This window comes from Lissotriton vulgaris, chromosome 3_1 (assembly GCF_964263255.1).
Source record: "Lissotriton vulgaris chromosome 3_1, aLisVul1.2, whole genome shotgun sequence".
In the NCBI taxonomy this organism is placed as follows: domain Eukaryota; kingdom Metazoa; phylum Chordata; class Amphibia; order Caudata; family Salamandridae; genus Lissotriton; species Lissotriton vulgaris.
In genome coordinates, this window is record NC_141689.1 from 518,368,921 (window position 1) to 518,392,235 (window position 23,315).

General features: G+C 49.3%; 1 protein-coding gene across 2 annotated transcripts in view; it reads left to right on the forward strand.

Annotated features, from left to right (window-relative positions):
• Nucleotides 1–23,315, forward strand: part of CERT1 (ceramide transporter 1) — an 881,084-nt gene that overhangs the window by 534,419 nt on the left and 323,350 nt on the right. For both annotated transcript variants that reach the window (XM_086960766.1, XM_086960767.1), the window contains exon 7: nucleotides 3,237–3,394. In XM_086960766.1, the coding sequence (XP_086816892.1) occupies nucleotides 3,237–3,394 (158 nt within the window). The remainder of the gene's footprint in view (nucleotides 1–3,236; nucleotides 3,395–23,315) is intronic.

The following is a 23,315-nucleotide window of genomic DNA, read 5'->3' on the forward strand; positions in this document are numbered from 1 at the left end:
CCTCCATTGCATTTCTCAGAGATTTAGGGCTGGAATCCGCTTGACACTTGACTTCGTTCAGCAACCTCCCGTAGTACTTGTCTTTCTTCCCTATCTTCCACTGAGGATTGTGTGCCGGTTTTTCCAGGAGTTCTTTGCTTCTTTTGGGTCTCTTCCCTTATTGAGTTCTCTAGGGATCTTCGCAATTGGGCCGATTTAAACCATTCCCATGTTTCTTGGGGAGTCTGATAGAATTGGCTTCCTGTGGGTGATGTCACTGAGTCTGGCTGGGAATATCGCGTATGGAAGCTGGAGCGGTCTATGTTGATTCTTCACTGCCAGGAACGAGGCACGCTGCCGCTGTACCTCCATCGTAAAATTCGCAAATATCATGATTTTGCTGAGGATGTGTGTTTTGACAAGCTGGTGCTAGGATATGGTCTCTGCCTCTAAAATGGAGCAGGCGAGCAATCGCAGGTCTTGCGGTGGCTCCCAGCATTGGGGGATGCCCCGGTACCATGTGTGCTCGCTCCAGCGCATAGAATGGCGATAGGCCCTCTGGGGCTACTTCCGTGCTCAGCCAGTGTTCTAGGAATTGCACCTTGTCGCTGCCTTCTGTTCGCTCCGGAAGGCCTATGATTCTTCAATTATTTCTACGGGACCTCCCTTCACTGTCTTCTGCTTGCGTTTCTAGGATCTTCGATCTGTTCATTGCCTCTGATAGTTTTACCCATTACTGTGACCTCCGATGGTACGTCTGCCATTGTGCGCTTGTTCGTTACCCATTCTGCCAGACGGCGGTGATCATCTTTTAATAGATTCAAATCTGTGCCTATGGCATTTATCTTCGTTTCAAGTGCTTCACGAGATGCTGCGATTGCCTTCACCACCCACCTACGGCTGACCCAGGACCATCTCTCCTTCAGGAAGCAACTCAAGACCTGGCTGTTCGAGCAGTAGCGACTCATCCCCCTCCAACCCAGCGCCTTGAGACCCGAACGGGTGAGTAGCGCGCTATACAAATCCGCTGATTGATTGATTGATTGATGATATCAGTTAAGGTGATACAGGATTGAGTAGTCTCATTTGGCTCTCCTCCTGCTTCATCTTCCTGGTCAGTGTGCTCTTGTCTTTTACAGGGATCTATAGTGTCTTGACCTCAACGTTTGGATACTTGCCCCATTCTTATCTGGTGTAACCCCGTGCTCGGTGGCCGCGCTATCAAGAATTTAGGGCCCCCTCAGTCTTGTGCAATTATCAATGCCCTTGCGGTTTCTTTACAATCTCAGTGCAGCTGCTAGGTGGTGGGGGGCAGCACTCTACTCCCGCATCAGGACCTGTAGCTGCCTCTCCACAGGGGGTAGCCTGTCAGATCGGCGGGGGAGCAGCCTTCACCCCGCGGCGCAGCCAGTCAAGCAGTGTCGCCCCGGGGAAACAGTCCAGATTCCGTTGACTCTTGATGAGTAGGTCAGTCTGTTATTTTGCTTAGCTCCTCTCCTCTGCTATTACTGCTTTTGGTCTGCTCCGATTTACTTACTACCCTACGTCGTTGTATGGAGAGTTAACTTTCAATCCTTATTAGCAGAGTCGCGTCACTCCACTCTCTACGTTGTAAACTCTCATTTATCTCTTTATCCCAGCCATTAAAGATAAACTGGTTCTATGGTTTGGGTTATGAGAAGCACCTCAGTAGCCCTCCAGTCTCAGCAATCTTGTATCCAGCCCTCGCTTTTCTGTCGTGGTTCCTTCTCCACCCTTTGGTGTCGCCTTTTCTTACCCCCTTTCCCCCTATCTCTATCTCTGTTGTTTAAGTCTCTGGGGTCCTCTCAGTGTTGCCCGCTACTGTTGTGGCCTAGCTCCCTCTTTGCCTCTTGTTTCTCCGCTACTTCTGCATTGGCTCCCCCCTGGTTAGGCCGCCCTGTCTGTTCTTCCACCCTAAGGACTCCTTCTCTTACTTAGGCCTACTCCTCTCTGTTGATTTGTGAGCCCCATCCTTCCTGCCACCGTAGCGCATCGTTTTAGCCGCCCTGGCAACCTTCTTTGACTTACTCAAGGGCGTCTACTACAGCTGCAGCGGTCCGTCTCTGTGCACGCCCATCGTGGCGCCCCTACCCTTCTGGCTGCCTGTGCTCTTCCTTTGTCCTTCCGGCTCCCACTGCTCAACGGCTCTTCAAGATCGAGGGAGTCCCGGCTTCACCTCCAACATGCTCCCTCCTCACCTCAGGGGGTTTTTATGGTGATGCAGGGCCTTTGAGCGATTGTGTCCTGGTGCCTGCAATGTACCGTCCTCCACTGGTCATCTGCAGGCCTCCATACTTCGTTTTTCTTGTGCTTCATGCTCCCCCTGTGTGGGAGAGTTCACCTTGGCCTACACGCACCTTCTATCTTTCTCAGGGTCAGTGGGTGCCCTCCAACGGTTACAACCGCAGCTGCCGCTTGGCCCGCCTCAGGCGCGTGAGTTCGCTTCAGCCACCACCTCGCTGGCTTTTCCACAGAAGCCTTGGACACCCCGTGGCCTTTGATTCTGAATCGAGGACACTGCTGCAGATTTCTGAGCTGTTCTCCCTTACTCGACAGTGATACGAGCTCTTCCCTTCTGCGTGCTCGCTAGGTTGATATCGTCCTCACTCATGCAACGGCTGCCATTTTCATATTGCATGCAGCAATCTCCAGGTATAGAACTCTCAGGGTTATTCTGCAGTTTCGGTGTGCTCTCCTCTTTCCGCTTGTATCCCCCAGTCCCCTAATGGATTTGTCGGGGCACAGGGTTTCAGGATGAATGAGGATCGCCGGGCAGGAGCCCCACAAGTCACGTCCTACTCCATTGGCTGTTGCCACGCCCCGGTTCAAACGAGTACATGCTTCTTGCTCACAGTGCTTACATTTGTAACTTACAACCATGGTAACATTACAGTGCCAATGATTAGTGCAACCTGCGAGAGTATAAACTGTTAGTATTGATGGTTCACACAATTAAGGGCCCACAAAAATGTGTGATGAGTGCCTAAAATAATTTTTGGGGAATGGGTCGATGTTGTCAATGAAACCATGCTTGAAAAGACCTTAGCAAAGGTGGGTCTGTCGCACCTGACTTATTTGCACTGGAATTGTTACTTAACATATCATCAAATACTTTCACTCTGTGGGGTTTCCAATATGTTAATGTTGTAATGTTTTATGGCCCATGTGGGTCTAATGTTTTGAAGTCACAGAAACCTTTTTTGATTCTTAAAATATTCATTCATTTTCAATTTCAGTATTTCCACTAGTGACGCCCAAAGGAATAAATGGCATTGATTTCAAAGGGGAAGCAATTACGTTTAAGGCTACTACAGCTGGAATCCTTGCTACATTATCTCATTGCATTGAACTCATGGTAAAGCGGGAAGACAGCTGGCAAAAAAGATTGGACAAGGTAAGAAACACTTTTGTGATAATAGCGTTTTGTCATCAAGACTAACATTCCATGAATGGGGTCCGTATGATTAGTACATATTACTAGCTTATTTTTCCAGATTATGAACCTGGTCTTCTCAGATTAGACAAAATTACTGAGGTTTTTGAGACCTACATAAAGGGGATTTATTTAAAATGAGGCACATGCAGTATTTTGGTGTGCTTTTTAATTTTTTTGCAAGCTAGTCTCGCTCAGAGCAGGGGTGTAAATTAGATTATGAATGATATTGGTTATATCTCGTACACTACATAATCACTGCACCACAGAATACCTGCAATTAAACAAAGTAAGAAGTTATTTAAACAGTCTAAATGCGTAAATAAAATAGTTTAATATATAATGCATTATACTGCAACATTGTATTAGTGTTTCATACCCATGACCAATACTATGAAAGGTAGGCACTTTCAATAAGTAACTTTTTTTTAAAACAAGAGTTGTGATAAGTGAGGAAGGAGCAAGGTATCAGTTATTGTTTCAGTATCTTTTTCCTTTGGCGGAAAATCCCAAATTAAGAGTTTTCATTCAGGGAGATCTTCTGCTTCACTAGATTTAGAGCAGGCACTCACCACATGGTTTTACAATAGTGACTAGATTGGGTACAAAGTAGTAATCCTCCAGTTAGAGGAATGAGGTTGATAGTGCATATTGATGTATTGTTAACCATTGTGTATTTATTTTGACAATTTAGGCACATCTTTCATATTTAGCCCAACACAAATTCTTTGCCAAAATGGTTCAATCTGTAGCTCAATAAAAAAAATTCAATGTATTTAGACACAGTCAACCATCCCACCCTCATAAAGTAATCTGGAGTCTTGAATGTAATTTACCAGCAGTGAACTGCATAGGTTCTCCCCCTACCTTTCTAACCTACAGCAGTGTTCCCACATGGGTACCTCCCGTTCCCAAAGGATCCCGATCACCCTTGGAGTCCATCAGCGTTCCAAGTGTTCCCTGTCAACTTTAGTCTCTACATAGAACTGCTTGCTCGATTCGCAGATCATGGTGGTGTTACTACTCAGTAAAGAAGAAAGGGGGTGTGTTTCATGGGAAAGTTGGACTGAATACTCAGTTGTTTAAAGGAAAAGATACCTTGTATATTCCGTTTTTTGTGTGTTTTGTAGATCGCTCAAAAGGAAACAAGCCAGTTGATCATCACAACATTCAGTTTATTATTCTCTTAAAAAATAAATAACATCGAAGTGTATCTCGTCATCAGTGAATCGCATATTGGAGCCCACATTCTTGTCAAGACAGTTTGTTCATTCTGAAAGAATGTTTTGTTAAAAAAACATGATGAAAGTTGGACAATATTATGATTTTAAATAAAATATACAGGTTTTGAATGTCTTTAAAGTTGTCCATATGTTGTCCAAAGTAACGGGGGATCTTTGGCTTTGAAGAACCTCTGAAAGAGTTTATATTGCTACTAGTGTATGGCCCTTTCTGGGGACTTGGAAGACATTTGTTACCCCTTGAGAAGTAGCATTGAAGCATTTCAATCCCATCCTGTTCCGGGGTCAACTGAGGACAATGATCTTTCTCGAGAAAGCATGGTTAATACCTAGAGAGGTTCTACTGGAAAAAAAGAGGCGCAGATGAGAAATCATTTGTTTATTGTGTTGTTACTTAAAACCTTAATATTATCAACATTTAAAAGAGACACGTTCTACTAAAATCTGTATAAAAAAGCAGAACAGTATAAAACCATCTAACGCAAACAGACGTATGATATCAGGAGAGAAAACATGTAATTTGAGAACAGTTGTTTAAAAAAACTGAAAAAAAATATAGTTGACTTAAAAGCCATGTGGTTGTTTGAAGTCAATTGCAGGTAAAGTCAAAGTGCATACAGTATGTTTTCTGAAGTGCAAAGACGTATGTTAAAAGTAAAGCGTTTGTGAAAAAGTCTGGCCGTCGACTATCTTCTCTAGATTTTTAAAGATTTTTGAAGAATGTCCTGCACCACCTAAGATATTTGCCAATTCAGAAGGGATGGTGCTGCTGAAAATCCAGTTTGTGGCATTGTTACACGTCCTTATGCCATGAGTTACAAATAGTGGCTTTAGCAGGGACTAGTCAAGCTAGCCTGGCTGATATGGGGTGATGTCCCAAAACTGGTCCCAGGATGCGTTTTATATACAGGGAGAACCTGGCCTGGCAGTTCTGGCTGGACTGTTCCCATGGAGAACAGGGTCAAGACTGATTTGCATATGGCTGGGTTTAAAATGGAATGGCATGGGGAGCAAAACCATAGATGGGTTTAGGCCTAGATCTCTGTACTGAGGTGAATATTTGACATTGATTAGCATTCTGTCCATCAGTTGTTCTTTTTGCATGTGCATAGATTAAATAGCGTTGAAGCTCCATTCCAGGAACAGATTCCACAGCAATGCTCACAGGCAACAGGGAGTTGGGAGGATCTAGTGTTTGTCATGAAATGTCATGCAAAAAGTTCATCAAGAGATGGCATGGTGGAACAGAAAACTTAGCACAGGGGAGACTTCTCACACAACCAACTCCAACAGTAACCATCACAACAGATGCTTCCCAGCTAAGGTGGGGAGCGCACATGAACAACCTCAAAGTAAGGAGTTTGTGGACACAACAGGATGCGATAAAAAACATCAACTTCCTGGAGTTAGAGACCGTGTTCCTAGTCTTAAGTCTTTCAGAAACAGCTTTACGGAAAGTGGGTGTTAATCCAAACAGACAATACAACTACAATGTTTTACATCAACAAACAAGGAGGGACACAATCAATAACACTATCATCCTTAGCCCAATAACTATGGAGATGGGCAATACCAATTACTAGCAATACATCTTCCAGGGAAGGATAATATAGAAGCAGGCAGGCATCTGCATCCCACGAATGGGAAATGAATCAATCCGAAATCCTAAAGATATTCAAAAAATGGGGAATTCCACAAATCGACCTTTTGCAGCACCCCAAAATGCAAAATGTCAACACTTCGCATCCAGCTAACTGTGCAAACAGTCCCTAGGGAATGCGCTATGGATAGACTGGTCGGGGGCAATTGCTTACGCTTTTCACCCCCAATACCACTGCTACACAGGTTACTCAACAAGTGCAGGATCAGCCATATGACATTAATACTCATAGCACCTCAGTGGGCCAGACAAACCTGGTTCTCACCGATAATGGAGATGACTCAAGGGGCAATGCACAAATTCCCCAGCAGAAAGGACCTCTTAACAATGTAGAACGGAAAGGTGCTACACCCAGAACCAGATAACCTAAACCTGGCCGCATGGCTCCTGAGGATTAGAATTTGCTGACCTCAAACAACCCACTCACTCATAAAATCTTTATTTCGGCTGTACGCCATAAAAGATACATAGCATATAAAAGCAGGGGTTCATGGATGAGAAAATCATACAATCCAAGAAAAAAGGAACAAACAATCTCAGAAATAACAAGGGATACAGTGTAAAAAGCAGAAGTTGTTACAGATAAAGTCCAACCTATCACATCATGTGTGGTTTACAGTAATTAAAAACCTTCGCTTTTGCCACTTGCCAACAAAAACTGCGAAACGGAAAAAACAATTGTTCTAGTTGTGTTTGTTTTAAAAACTCTAAAAGCATGCATAAAGTGATTAAAACCCAAGTTCTTACACAGGGGTACGAGCCAGTACTTCTGGACTTACTGTAAGCTGGACAGAAGAAAAGAACATGGAGATCATTTTCCCTGTCACAGTTACAACTGGGTCATTTTTCATTCGTAGATGGAGACCACCTATTAGTCAGAGCTCGGAGGGGTAAAACACCATATCGCCACTGTATATATAATTTCCTAGCTAAAATAGAGTATATTTCATCCATGAATCCTTCAAAGCAGTAAAAATCTTTAACAATTAAAAAAGAAGCCGAGAAGGTGCCGTTTTCAGAGTTAGACAGAACAGCAGCATGTTTGTATTCATAATATGTCTTCGTAAGGTTTTTGCGAGTGATCATTTTAGAACCTTTCGCTGGGTCAGACCACAAAACGGGTAATTCCAACCTTCGACATTCATTTTTTATGAATCTGAGCCAGGGAATTTTCCCTACCCCAGGCAGGGTCAGTAATTCTGTTAGTTCCTGCCTATAGGTAGCAAGCTCCGGGGTTACCCATAGCCTGCGCCAAAATCTTAGTGGTTTAAGTGCTAACACCTCATCAATGGCCCTGAGTCAGTTGCGAGAGTGTGGTGCGGCTCCGGCAGGCGACCCAATCAGGTCACGAGAAGGCGCTGGCGGTAGCTCGGTCTTGGGAGACCATGGTCCAATCCTTGAAGGACAGCCAGCTGACAGAGGAGGAAGTGTAGGTTTCACATCTGCATGATGGTTACCATTCTAGTGTAGTTTTTGCTGACCCAGTGATAAATCAAATAAGATGAATCTTCGGATTGGTAAGCGCCCATACCACCACTCATGTTTGGGGGGAGGGAACCGGGAGGTAAAGGAGAGATGAAGAGGGCAACAAAGTAGAACTGTTAGTGATAGCTCCAGGGATAGTTTTAGTTAGTGTGTTAGGAATTTGGAGGGCGAAAAGAAAAGCAGGTGCAGTCCTCCGTTTGTTAGCCAAAACTGGTTATATTACTGGGAAACGCATGCATGCACTACGACTTTGAAAATTGCCGCCCGACCGCTGGGTTGTGGGCTGAATGGCTGTGTACCTCAAATGTTTCTGTTCTAAGGACCACAAGCGTTGGTTACAAAGTTGCGGAATGGCATACATGTGTAATATCATAACTGCAATAAAAATATATTTAAAAATAAAATCAATGGGCCCGAGTCCTAAATCAAGCCTTAAAGGCAGAAGAGGAGTACTAGAAGGTAAGGCCAAGAGCTGTCTTATAAATGGATTTTCAGTCCTGATCATTTCGGGCCTGCATGAGTATCCCCATAATTCCCCGCCATAGACAATCACACCCCTCGCTTGCATCTTGTAAACCTCCAAAGGTGGCGCAACCTGTTTATACGTGGAGGTGTTAGATAGTTTCATAATTCCCCCGGCTAGTTGGGACAGTTTTAATTGCGACTTCACTAGCTGTGGGCCCAACGTCGGGTTCTCATTAAGGGTGACCCCCAGATAGTCAAAAGTCGAAACCCTTTCCAGACATGATGTACCTAGTCTCGGATTTGGACATGTAGTTGCTGGGGGGTTGAAAATCATGAACTTCGTTTTAAGCGAGTTGATCTCCAAACCCCTGACTCTACAAAAGCTCTCAAAACCGTCCAAAATACGCTGGATCCCAATCGGGGACTTAGAAAGCAAGAGGCTGTCGTCAGCAAACATAATGGCGGGGACCCTACTGCCAGCCAACTTTGGGGCATCATTATTCTTTAGTCCATTCAAGTGCGCGATTACCCCGTTGACATAGAGGCAGAACAGGGTCGGTGCAAGCACACAGCCCTGCCTTACCCCCCTGTCAACGGGAAATCTCGACGACAATGCACCATTTTTCCCACATCTGACTTGGGCAAAGTTCACGTCATGAAGCCTCATCAATATTGTCAGAAGTGGGACTGGTATGCCCAGTTCAAGGAGGACAATCCATAATTTCGTCCGCGGTACTAAATCAAACGCCGATCGACAAACACCATATAGAGGCTGCCACCCTCTATAGTTACTGTTTTCCAAAACAATAGAGAAAGACAAAATATTTGGGCCATAGTAGAGGTGTTCTTTCGAAACCCCGCTTGGTAGGGACTAAGAGTTCGAGGCATGTGGGCTGCTGAATTCATTTCTGTGCATAGATCGCCGCCTAGTTTTGGGTCCGGATGATTGCACATTGTTGTCCTGGAAGAGTCTTCGAAGTATCACGAGATAGGTGGCTCCTCCCCTGGACTACAGTGCGCATGGGCATCGACTCCATCCTCAGATTGTTTTTTTCCGCCATTGGGTTCGGATGTCTTTGGGTTCCCTCTAGTCGGAATCGATAAAACTTTATTGAGACCAAAAGGTCTTTAGTCTATTACGTCGGTGAAGAAGTCGTCGAAGAGGTAGGAGACGACGACGGGGCCCTCGGGCCATGGAGGACAGCTCGGATGAGGAGCTTCCTCAAACGGACTCTGGGGCCGTCCCCATTCCTGAGGCTCAGGTTGAGGGATCGCCTTCGGGCCTTACCTAAGATCTTACTATGGGTTCTACGGTCCCGCCTTCGGGCTCGGCCACGGACATGGCTGCCGAGCCAAACCCTGGAAAATCGAAACCAAAAGTGAAACCTACGGTCTCGACTCCAGACCCTGCGCAGGTGCCGTCCTCGAAACCGAAAGTGCGCATCACTTTTGTCGGCTCCAAGGCCTCGGCGCCGAAGAAGCCGAAGGTGGTCGTCGAGCCGAAGGCTCAAGTCAAGGGCGTCGAGACAAAGTCTACCACGCCGAAGACTAAAGTCAAGGTGGTAGAGTCGAGCGCGTCGGCGCCGAAGACGGTCGACGTCGGCAAAAGCCTCAGCGACCCGAAGGCTATCGGCGATCCGAAGAAGGCCCTTGGTGACCCTAAAAAACGACTGGATGACCCGAAGGTTCCTGCGACTCTGCGTCACCAGGACAAGGCCAAGGGCACGGCGCCCCGAGAGTCAACTCCAGGTGTGGCCTCGAGGGATTCCACTGAACCGGCGCGCCCATCCGTCGCGTTCACCAAGAAGGTCTCCCTGCAGCGTATCAGGGACGGAACCGCGTCGGCCGGTCCGAAGGATCCTGCACCGACGAAACCGGTAGAGAAACCATTGAAGGCGTCCACGGCCATCCATTTCACGTTGCCACCAAAAACGGCGCCGAAGGCTTTCGCTCCTAAGGCAGTCGCCAGCGTGCCAGAGAAGGTCTCCTCGGCGCCGAAGTTGTCAGCGGTGGTCCCGGACCCACATCCTCGACGACCTTCAGTGGAAGAGCATCAGGAACACTTCATCGATGCCGAAACGGGCAGGCTTTCCCTCCCCAAGCGGAAAATCGCCCCTGAACGCCCAATGGAGTCTTACAAGATCCCTCTCAAGAAGAGGAGGGACTCTGCTTCCACTCCTGTTCTCACAATGTCTCGCCCACTTACTCCGATGTGGACGCTGGTGAGGGGGATGATGAGGACGAGTACAGTTATCCCGTCTACACAGACCCTGAGGATACCAACGAACCCTGGGCCGCTGGTGGTGACCCAGGGGACCCTCAATCAGGACAAGACCCTCAACTGTTTTCTGCAAAAACGTCTCCTACAGAAGACTCTGCAGCTTTCAATGCCCTCATTGAACGGGCAGCAAACAATCAGAACGTCCAACTCCACGCTGACCCTTTGGATGTCGACTTCCTGTTTGATACCTTCTCGGTATCAGAAAAGACTGTTAAGACTCTGCCTATGCTGAAAGGTGTTTTAAAGCATGCTGCTGAGATCTTTAAAGAACCTACCAGGGCAAGGGTGATAAACCCTAGGATTGACAAAAAGTACAAGACGGCGCCCACTGATCCTACCTACATCAAAGGACAGTTGCCTCTGGACTCCCTTGTTGTCTCGAACGCCCAGAAGAGGGCTAATTCTCAGACTACGGGTGATGCTCCTCCCCCAGACAAAGAATCCAAGGTCTTTGAGGCCTCAGGGAAGAGGGTAGCAACACAGGCAGCCAACATCTGGCGTATTACTAACACACAAGTGCTTCTGGCGCGCTAGGACAGGGCACACTACGACACACTGGAGACCCTGTTACAACACCTGCCTGATGAATACAAGGAGGGGGCTGAGATGTTGATTCAAGAAGGGAAGCTAATCTCCAACGCTTCTATTAAGTGTGCTCTGGACGCGGCTGATACCGCCGCCAGGGCTATAAACACTAGTGTTATGCTGCGGAGACATGCCTGGCTGAGAATCTCTGGATTTAAGCCAGAGATCCAAACCACCATCCTTAACCAAACCGTCAACCCAGATCACCTGTTTGGCCCGGAGGTTGACACCACCCTAGAAAAAATTAAGAAGGACACGGAGACTGCGAAATCCATGGGTGCCTTACAGTCCCAGCAGTTTCGGGGTGGGTCCTTTCGTCGCTCAAACACTAGGGGTGTTTCAAGGGGCCAGCTCTCCCAATCCACGCAGTACTACAAGAGCAACACTCAGTCCACATACACCAACAAGAGTCGAGGTGTATATCGTGGCAACAGCGCCAAGGGCAGAGGTCGTGGAAACAACAGCTCCAGATCCTCTGCCACCAGCAAACAGTGACGCCTTGTCACTGCCCCCCGACGACACAACACCGGTCGGGGGGAGACTCCAGCAGTTCCTGCCGGTCTGGAAGTCCATCACCACAGACAGGTGGGTCAGGAAACTTATTCAATACGGTTATTGTCTGGAGTTAACATCCACTCCACCCAACATGCCCCCAAGAAACCGGCCTATGTCGACCGAGCATTTGCATTTATTGCAGCAGGAAGTCACCGTTATGCTGCAAAAAGGAGCAATAGAGCTCGTGCCTATGCAAGAAAGAGGCACAGGGGTCTACTCCCTGTACTTCTTAATACCAAAGAAGGACGGGTCCCTGCGGCCCATTCTGGACCTCAGGCCACTCAACCATTACATCCTGTCGGAGCACTTCCATATGCTGACCCTGCAGCAAGTGCTCCCGTTGCTCAGTCAGGGGGATTTTCTCGCAACTTTAGACCTAAAGGATGCGTACTTTCACATTCCACTGCACCCTTCACACAGGAAATACCTCCGGTTCACCATCCAAAACCGGCACTACCAGTTCAAGGTTTTGCCCTTCGGTGTCACCACGGCACCCAGGGTGTTCACAAAGTGCCTGGCGACAGTGGTGGCGCACCTCAGGAGACGGAACATCCACGTCTACCCTTATCTGGACGACTGGCTCATCCAGGAGAGGTCAGCCCAGCAGTGTGCCGCCCACATGTCCCACACCATTCACCTTCTGCACGATCTGGGATTCTCACTGAATTACCCAAAATCCCACCTACAGCCCGCCCACATACGGCAGTATCTGGGTGCGACTATAAATACTCTGGCGGCCACAGCACAGCCAAATTCGGTGAGAGTCAGCAGCATTCAATCGCTGGTACAAAAATTCAGACCTCAGCACTCGCTTCCAGCGAGAGTGTTAATGCAGTTGATAGGCATGATGGCCTCCTGCATTTCCATAGTCCCGCACGCGAGGCTACATATGCGCCCGCTTCAGGAGTGCTTGGCACGTCAGTGGACTCAGGCTCATGGGCAGTTAAAAGACCTAGTGTTGGTGAGCGGTCGGGCATACAACTCTCTGCATTGGTGGAATCCACGAAACCTTTGCAAGGGCCGACCGTTCCAAGAGCCTGTGCCACAGATCATCCTGACGACGGACGCCTCTCTCCAGGGATGGGGAGCTCATGTACTCCATTACACTGTGCAGGGACTATGGACGCAACAGCAACGGAAGATGCACATCAATGTACTCGAACTGATGGCAATCTTCATGGCACTCAAAGCCTTCAAAGTACATCTGTGCAACAAGGTCGTGTTGATCCGGACGGACAACATGACAGCCATGTACTACATTCAGAAGCAGGGAGGAACACACTCTCCGCAGCTGTCTCATCTGGCTCAGAGCATGTGGAAGTGGGCCATTCAGAGGAACATCTTCCTCATGGCGGAACACCTCCCGGGCAAGGACAATCAGATGGCGGACCTGCTCAGCAGGCACAGCCACCAGATGCACGAGTGGGAGATACATCCATCAGTACTCCAGCCGTACTTCCAAAAGTGGGGTCATCCACAGATAGACCTGTTCGCCACAAGGGAGAACGCAAAATGCCAAAGCTTCGCCGCCAGGTTCCCACACCCACAGTCGCAGGGCAATGCGATATGGATGAACTGGTCAGGCAAATTTGCGTACGCTTTTCCCCCAGCACCAATGATACCGCTGGTGGCCCGCAAACTCAGGCAGCACTCGATGACTCTCATCCTGGTTGCTCCAACGTGGGCTCGCCAACCATGGTACACCATGTTTCTAGAACTGTCTGTGGTACCGCATCAGAGGCTACGCCTCACACCCAGCCTTCTGATGCAGAGCCATGGCGGCGTTCAGCATCCAGATCCGCAACAGCTCAACCTGGCGATCTGGCTCCTGAAGTCCTAGAGTTTGGCTACTTGCACTTGCCTTCGGACTGTATGGACATCATTCGAGAGGCAAGGAAGCCCACCACCAGAGCATGCTATGCGGCGAAATGGAAGCGGTTTGTCATTTATTGTGCAGACCACAACATTAACCCGGTAGATGCGTCTATTCAAAATATCATCTGTTACCTTTTCCATCTGTACAAATGCAATCTGGCCTATGCTTCCATTCGCATACATCTGTCTGCAATGGCTGCTTATCTCCAGAACAGGCAGCACCTCTCTCTCTTCAGAGTGCCTGCCATTAAGGCCTTTCTAGAAGGACTCAAACGAGTCATTCCTCCGCGGACTCCACAGCTCCGGAGTGGAACCTCAATGTGGTCCTCACTCGGCTGATGGGTCCTCCCTTTGAACCACTGCATTCCTGCAAGATTCAATTCTTGACGTGGAAAGTGGCTTTCCTCATAGCGATAACATCGCTGCGGCGAGTTAGTGAACTGCAAGCACTGACTATCCAAGATCCATTTATTCAAATTCATTTTAACAGGGTAGTGCTTCGCACTAACCCTAGATTCCTTCCTAAAGTTGTGTCTCAATTCCATATCAACCAAACTATTGAATTGCCTGTTTTCTTCCAAAATCCTGAGTCATTGGCGGAGAGAATGCTCCACACCCTTGACGTCAAGAGGGCCCTGATGTATTACATCGATAGGACCAAGGATTTTAGGAAGACTAAACAACTCTTTGTTGCCTTTGCACCACACCACAAAGGCAACCCCATTTCCAAGGCTGGTATTGCTAGGTGGATTGTTAAATGTATCCAGATCTGCTATCTGAAAGCCAAGCGTACTCTCACCATTCCACCGAGGGTCCACTCCACTAGAAAGTTGGGGGCCTCCATGGCATTCCTTGGAAATATTCCTTTGGAAGACATATGTAGAGCAGCCACATGGTCTACCACACACATTTACCAAGCATTATTGTGTAGATGTGCACTCCAAACAGCAGGCAGCTGTAGGGCAGGCTGTTCTAAAAACACTTTTCCAGACTGCTGCAGTTGGCACGGGCGGCCGCCGTTAATGGAGGGACTGCTATGTATTCTATGCACAGATATGAATTCAGCAGCCCACATGCCTCGAACCGAATATGCTACTTACCAGTATGCATCTGTTCTTGGCATGTAAGGCTGCTGACATTCATATCGCCCGCCCTCCTTCCCGGCGCCTGTAGCAGCTGCAGAATTTACACATACTTCCAGCATGGTCATCATTCACTGAGTTCCACTCCATCTTGGCCACAATGGCTAAAATCAATCTGAGGATGGAGTCGATGCCCATGTGCACTGTAGTCCAGGGGAGGAGCCACCTATCTCGTGATACTTCGAAGACTCTTCCGGGACAACAATGTGCAATCATCCGGACCCAACACTAGGCGGCGATCTATGCACAGATATGAATGTCGAGGGAGAGCAAAGAAAGGCTTGGGTCCTGTCTCTGTCCGGCCTGGACCACTATCATGAAGTAAACAACAAAGAAGCCGGGCAGTGTGATTTCTTACTATAAATGCACCACCTAGTGAAATAAGCTACTAGGCTGAACAACCATTTGTGTTGAATTAATGCATTTTTTTATATAAAGATATTTTGCAAAAAAGTTTTTGGCATCAAAATGAAACACAGTATTTACACCAATACACAAATACATTCAGTCAAAGTACAACATATACAACTCAGTGAAAAAACAAAGCAATTGTCACAGTAATGTTAAAAAAAGACAACTAGAGTATGCCTCAAATGACTCAGTTGTTGAGGCACCAGTCCTAAATGCAAAAACACAAGTGGGCTAGCTACTTCTTACAATGGCCTACTTGTAAACACCTCCACAAGATACATATACAGATTTGTATTGAAGTGCTGTGACAGGAAATAACACCTAAACTACTACGTAGTTTCCTAGTGTATTAGTTGGTTCCTATCAGGCCTATAATGTTTTGTATCTTGGAGGTGAAAAACGCCGACGCGTTTCGAACCCAAAGCAAATCTGCGGGTTCTCCTCAGGACAGGGACTGGAGGGTCGTTGTCGCTGTGAAATGATAATTAAAAATGATATCAGTAACGAAACTACCTCTCAGAAACCACTCTCTCAGACTCAGACTATAATTCAAATAAATGTACCTTGTCGGTGAAGGGTAAAAGATGCTCCCTGTGAACAAATGAGGTGTAGACAATTGTTAGGGAACTTGTGAGACTGCGCCCCACCCAGTGAATAAACTTGTGCACCCCTATTGTCAAAACATCCCTAGTCAGTATGCTTATGATGCAGAAGCATACTTGCATAATGCAGATATGAATGTCAGCAGCCCTACATGCCAAGAACAGATGCATACTGGTAAGTAGCATATTCGATTTTGTTGTCCTCCATCCAGTCCTGGAGTCGTTCCAGGATTAGCCTGGCAAAGATCTCCTGAGGGACGTCTATGAGGCTGATGATCCTATAGTTGGCTGGGAGCAGAGGAGAGCCCTTTTTAAAAATAGGAACTATCTCTGCACCCAGCCAAGTACCGGGCTCCGCCATACCTCCCAGGATCGCGTTGAAAAGGATCAGGAAATACGGCCCCCAGATCCCTGGTTCATGCCTAAAAAGGTCGCCTGGAAGTTTGTCTAAACCTGGGGCTTTGCCCATGGCCAGTTTAGAGATTGCATCACAGACTTCAGTAAGTGTGAAATCAGCCTCCACCTCTTGGTGTTGTTTAAAAGCAGGATGTAGCGTTATAGAGTCATATACTTCTAGCTGGTCCTCGGTTTGATATAGAGCCCGAAAATGATTTTCCCAGGCTTCAGGAGCTATATTCGATTCAATTGCCGGTTTTAGATCTCCCGAACCATTATTTACTAGTGACCAAAATTCCCTGTGCGTCTTTATTTCTTAGGGCATTCGATAAATTAACCCACTTATCATAGTCCCATTCCTCCTTTGCACATTTTATCATATATTTGTAGTGTGTTCTCCTGGCTTTTATTTTAGTCTTATCAGTATTGTCTTTTAAGGCCTGTACTACTTCAGACTTAGCCCTCCTACAAGCTGCATTAAACCATGAGTACTGCCTAGCCCTCGCACTCATTTTTTTTACTCAGCGGGTTGAATACCTCCTCCAAGTTAGAAACTAGGTCTAAATGAAGCGCCTGCAATTTGGCATAATAGACTGGGGATGTTGGTTGCCTATTAAGCGCCTCTACCTCAGTAAATATAGGAACAATCCTGCTATAGAGTTTGCAGAGTTCTTCTGGATGATCAACAAGTTTGTTCCGTCTGACTCTGCGCCTGTCATTAGTAAGAATGAGTCTTATCAGTCGGATCCCCTAGGGCTGAGCTGCAGCTCCCACCAATGGCCAGCGGGCCCAGCTCAAGGATCAATGGATTATGGTCACTCTCTGCTCGCGCAGCTACATTAAGATCTATGACTAGTGGCCATAAGCGTGTTTCTACCAGAATGTAATCCAATCTTGACGACTGACCAGGTTTAATAAATGAGCATTTAGCTGGGCTATCAGAGGGGGTGCGCCCGTTACAGGCTTGTAGAGAGTGGTTTAATGTTAGAGCCATGATCTTTATGGCTAGAGGCGACCATGCTCTAGGGGATGGGGCCTGAATCGCGGGAATGGACCAGTAATCATCCTCTGCCACTAGGACATCGTCCTTCAAACCCTCTAGTGGCTCAAAGTGACAGTTCAAATCACCCCTTACCAACCGATGGATGTCACTCGGGAGGGTATGCAAGAAGTTGGAAAGTTCTTCAATAGTCCTAGACTCACTTGCTAAACACATAGGATAAGAATAAACATTAATAAGGGCAAGCTTCAGGTGGTTGGCCCATGTGAGAACCACGCATTGGACATCACTTGAATGTGTTACTAATGTCGATGCGGTGCATCCCAAATGGGAGCGAACCCACACAGTGAGACTTCCCGATGGTCTGCCTTTCCCACCCCAGAGTGCTGGCACATGGAATCAGGCACTACTGGTGTGGGGTGGGAGCGGTCTATTTCTGCTCAACCAGTCTATAACTTTGTTCTTTAGAGACTGATGGGATTCCTCTCTGGTGTTAGGGTGTTCAAGTACCCCAGCTATGACCACAACATACGGACTCGATTCCGGGGGTAAATCAATTCTAGTTGGTGTACTTGGAATGTTCCTTGTGTTCTCAGCAGTAGCCACAGAGGGCAGGGTGGGTGGTGGAGCGGCAGGAACTACATGTTCTGGGTCTGTCATTTGTACCAAGGCTGGGTCAGGAGGCATTGCAAGATTTTGGAGCGTTGCACATCCCTTTCCGATTGGCACCTGGGCAGTACCCGCATTGTGCGATTTAACTTAGTCCATGGCCTTTGCTGTGACTTTTTCAATACTTGTCAGTTGGTGCTCTATCCAGGAGAGTCTAAGTTCAAACGGTTGCAAGGAGGTTTGTAATAGAGTGCCCAGTTTTGCCAGGAGCAAGTCCTCCGTTGAGGGCGATGTTGCTATGGTTGTCCCCTCTTGGATTGGAACTGTAGGTGGGGGGAGTGGGTTTAGAGCTGCCCCACTCCCTTTAGCCTTTGCGGTCTCCGCTGCCCGGACCGGTACCACTGGTGCAGCATTCTCAGAGCATTTGGCAATTTTGGGCTTTCTGCCACAAGTAACCGTACCACCACGCTTTCTCTTGGATATGGCCCCTTCCGTTCTACCTCTTAACTGTCGAATAGTAGGATCACCAAGGCCACCCACTCCCTGGTTAGGTTCAAGAGTTATTGGGGTATTAGCCTCAGTTACCAGCAGAGGCTGCGTTACGATGTTTGGAGTGGGTCTTTCCAAAGCCTTGATAATCTCACTGTTTGAACTGGAATCCAGCTCATCCCCCACGGATAATGGGGGACCACGTTCCGGTGTACGAGCTTTCGCTATATAACCCAATGACTATCTTTTCGCGAGGGCAATGTCTTGGGAAAGCCGACGTTCAAACAGGGTTATCTCATGGTCCAATAGAGAATTTGCCCTAAGGATAAAATTATCCAAAGTCCCCACAGCATGACTTCCCATTGTGGCTTTATCTGAAAGAGACACGTTAGTGATAGATTCCTTACCTTAGAATATCCCCAGGTGTCAGACTGGATCCGGAAATTTTTGTGTAGCAATACCCCTGCGCGTCGGTAGGCGTCGTCTGCGGCTTCGCGTCCGTCATCGGCGTCGTTAGCGCTGGAATGACGTCGTCTGATTACTTAGACGCCGCCCATGCGCGCTGACGTCAGTTCTTTTTGTTCCGCGCCAGCTAGCGCAGATCCGGAGAAGCTCTACCCCTAGTCATTTTTTGACTAAACTTTTTGATCTTTTTGATCATTTCTTTCTTCGAGTCTTCGTCTCTATCGGTGCCGGTAGGGATGCCTGTGTTCAAACCCTCCTCGAAGTGCGACCGACTGATGTCGGTTACGGACCCCCATCGCCGGTGCCTGAAGTGCTTAGGCCTCAACCACGATGACCGCACCTGCTCCGACTGCCGGGCCCTGACGTTGAAGGCTAGGCGGGAGCGGTCCCACAAGCGGCTCGAGCTCCGGCAGTCGGCCCCGCGCCACTCCTGGTCCCGGTCCCACGGGAGGTCGAGGGACAGGTCGCGGGGTCGGAGTCATCGCAGCTCCGGGAGTGGACACCGGTCGTCAGGCTCCAAGTCCTCAGGTAAGAGGCATGAGAGGTCAGAGAGACGTCATCGTTCCTCCTACCCACCCCGACGCTCGCACGATGCGGCCGGGGGCTCCGCGGGAGTCACAAGCGTCGCCGCCTGCCCCACACCTTCGGGTCCCTGGGCACGGCGCGACACCGGATGAGATCGAGCGGTACCTCATGGCCATGAGGTCCCTCCATCCTCAGTCAGGATCCGTGGCGCCTCCGAGCCCAATGGTCCCGACTGGAGGCCCTAGCGGGTTGGGTGCTTCGGCCCGACTCCGCAGGACCTCACCGGATCCGCTTCCGGATCCGGGTCGTCGACGGTCGACCTCACCGGCGCCGGCCCCACGGGTGGCGCCCACTGTGGACGCCGTCCCCAATGTTTCCTACGGTCCGACTCTGGCGCCGGAACGGCGCCGCTGGGCACCACTTCCGACGGCCTTTGGAGATTTTTATTTCCATGAGGAGGCCCAGTCTACTAATCCTGTTTTACAGGAAACGGGTGACTAGGAAGATTGGGAGGGGTCTGAGGACCCTCTGGTTCTGGAGTGCCAGTCTCAACAGGACTGGAATCTCAACAGGACTGGACATATGAGCTTGGGGAGGCCAGTGGTATTGACACTTCGCCAGACACTGGATTTGTCTCTCCTCCGACCGTGGCTTCGGAGGAGGGGTCTACATATAGTGTAGTGTTGACGAGGGCGGCCAAGGCCTTAGACCTTGAGCTCCCCGTCGCGGCCGTGAGGACTAACCACCTCACTGAGGTCCTCAAACCGCAGTCAAGCTCCAGCGATCCTCTGCTGCCGTTCAATGAGGCCTTGTGTGACGTTCTTGTGGGCACTTGGTCCAAGCCCGCCACAGGTCCGCCTGTGGATAGGAACGTGGCCAGACGCTCCCGCCCGGCCCCGGGCGACCCTTGCTTTTTGTCCACCCATCCCACCCCCGAGAGCCTGGTCATCCAGGCCTCCAATTCCCAGACCGCGTTCCCGTCGGCCCCGCCTGACCGGAAATCCAAGAGATATGAACAGTTCGGGAAGAAGGTGTTCTCGTCCCTAAGCTTAGGGCTGCGGTCTATCAATACCGCCTGTCTCTTGGGCCGCTACACCCACACTCAAACAAGGTAACAAAAAGGCCCCCTGGTTCAACGACGACCTTAAGAAATCCAAGAAGTTATGTCGTACCCTCGAGAAAACCTGGAAAAAAAAACAACCACTAACAACCTGACCACCTTCAAGGACGCCATCCGCAAACACTACCAATTGATCAGATCCACCAAAAAATCAGCACTCAAGGACCGACTCGACAACGCTCAAAACAGCAAGGAATTATTCAACATCGTCAAAGAATTCACCAACCCCACCACCGGCTCCAACGACATCACTCCCTCCCAAGACCTCTGCGACTCACTATCCTCTTTCTTCCACAACAAAATCATCGACATTCATAACAGCTTTGGAAACTTATCTGAAGAACAACCCACTCCACCCACCTCCGATCCAAAACAGCACTCTCACTACCTCTGCGCCTGGAACCCAATCACTACTGAAGACACCATCCGTCTGATGAACTCTATCCATTCAGGTTCACCAACTGACCCATGCCCACACCACATTTTCAACAAAGCAGACTCCATCATCGCACCCCATCTTCGCAATGTCATCAACTGCTTCCTCAACTCGGCTACCTTCCCAGAATGCTGGAAACATGCCGAACTCAGCGCCCTTCTGAAGAAACCCACAGCGGACCCCTCTGAACTCAAGAACTACCGCCCCATCTCACTCCTCCCCTTCCCGGCCAAAGTCATCGAGAAAGCCGTCAATAGCCAACTCGCCGCCTTCCTTGAATCCAACAATTCACTCGACCCCTCACAATCAGGCTTTCGAGCCAAACACAGCACCGAAACCGCCCTGATCGCTGCTACGGATGACATCCGAACGCTACTGGACAACGGAGAATCAGTCGCCCTCATCCTACTCGACCTCTCCGCCGCCTTCGACACAGTCTGTCATAACACCCTCATACAACGCCTCTACAACGTAGGAATACAAGGAAAAGCCTTCGACTGGATCATCTCGTTCCTCGCTGGAAGAACACAAAGAGTCCGCCTCCCGCCATTTAAATCAGAGGCCACCGAAGTCATCTGCGGCGTACCACAAGGATCATCACTCAGTCCCACCCTCTTCAACGTATACATGAGTCCCCTCGCAACCATCGCACGACAACACGACCTCAACATCATCTCATACGCTGACGACACCCAGCTAATCCTCTCCCTCACCAAAGACCCCAACACCGCCAAAACCAATCTACACGAAGGAATGAAAGAAGTAGCCGAATGGATGAAGAACAGCTGTTTAAAACTAAACTCAGACAAAATGGAAGTCCTCATCTTAGGATCATCCCCCCTCAGCGTGGGACGACTCATGGTGGCCACCGGCTCTAGGTACAGCACCCATACCCACGGATCACGCTCGGAACCTGGGCTTCATCCTAGACTCCTCCCTCTCAATGACCAAACAGGTCAACGCCGTTACTTCATCATGCTTCAACATCCTACGCATGCTCAAAAAAATCTTCCGCTGGATCCCCACCGAAACCAGAAAAACAGTCACCCACGCATTTAGTCACTAGCCGACTGGATTATGGAAACACCCTTTACGCCGGAACCACAGCCAAACTACAGAAAAAACGACAACGCATTCAAAACGCCTCAGCCAGACTCGTACTCGACATCCCCCGTCAAGCCCACATTTCCGGTCACCTGAAAGATCTCCACTGGCTTCCCATCGACAAGAGAGTAACGTTCCGCCTCCTCACTCACGCACACAAGGCCCTCTACGACATAGGACCCGAATGCCTCAACCAACGACTGTCCTTCTACACACCCACCCGCCAACTACGCTCATCCAATCAAGCCCTTGCGGCAATTCCACGCATCAATAGATCCACCATGGGTGGAAGATCCTTCTCCTACTTAGCGGCCAAAACCTGAAATTCTCTCCCCACTCGCCTCCGCCTTACACAGAACCACCTCTCCTTTAGAAAACAGCTAAAAACCTGGCTATTCGATAAGTAATGCACCCACCTTCACCCAAGCGCCTTGAGACCCTCTGGGTGAGTAGTGCGCTTTACAAATTTCTGAACATGAACTTGAACTTGAACTCTGTGGGACGCGGTTGCGGACGTGCTGCCACAATGTCTGGAGGAGTTCCGGGCTAAACTCGCCCAAACACTTGCGGACGGCCGAGATGCAGCGTGATATTCCATCCTGTGTGGGCTGGATACAACAGACTCACTGGGCAGGGCAATGGCAACAACGGTGGCGGTTCGACACCACGCCTGGTTGAGGTCCGCCAACTTCTCGGCCGATGTCCAGGCCACACTTCTGGACATGCTGTTCGATGGCCGTCGCCTCTTCGGCGACAAGGCAGACCATGCGCTGGAACGTTTTAAGGACTCCAAGGCTACGGCCAAGTCCTTGGGCCTCTCGGCCCCACGCCAGCAATCGGGGGCCTTTCGCTCCTTTCGTGGCCACGGAAGGGGCGCCCCCACACGTGCTGCCAGCCACGCGCCACAGAATGTTCAACAGCGTGGTGGTGGCCGTGGAAACCGCTGTGGCGGCGGTCGGGGACAACGGCGAGGCCAGTCCACACCTCCCTCCACAGAACCCGCCTCAAAACCTTCCTAGTTTTCAGGCCCATGTGACGCCTGTGGGAGGCAGGGTTCGCCATCACCTCACCCACTGGCGCACTATCACATCGGACAGGTGGTTGCTGCAGATCGTCCGAAGGGGCTACTCCCTCCCCTTCGAGGCGACCCCTCCATCCATGCCACCACAATGCCACCGCGTGTCGGGGGATCACTTGCAACTTCTGCAAGAGGAAGTCACGGCCCTCTTGGCCAAGGGGGCCATCGAGCGCGTTCCTGGGCCAGAAGTAGGGTGTGGATGTTACTCCCACTACTTTCTGGTACCCAAGAAGGGCAAAGGGGGCCTACGCCCTATCTTGGACCTGCGGAACGTCAACGGCTTCCTCCGGAAGGAGAAGTTCAAGATGCTGACTTTGGCTCAGGTCCTAGCTGCCCTGCACCCAGAAGACTGGCTGGT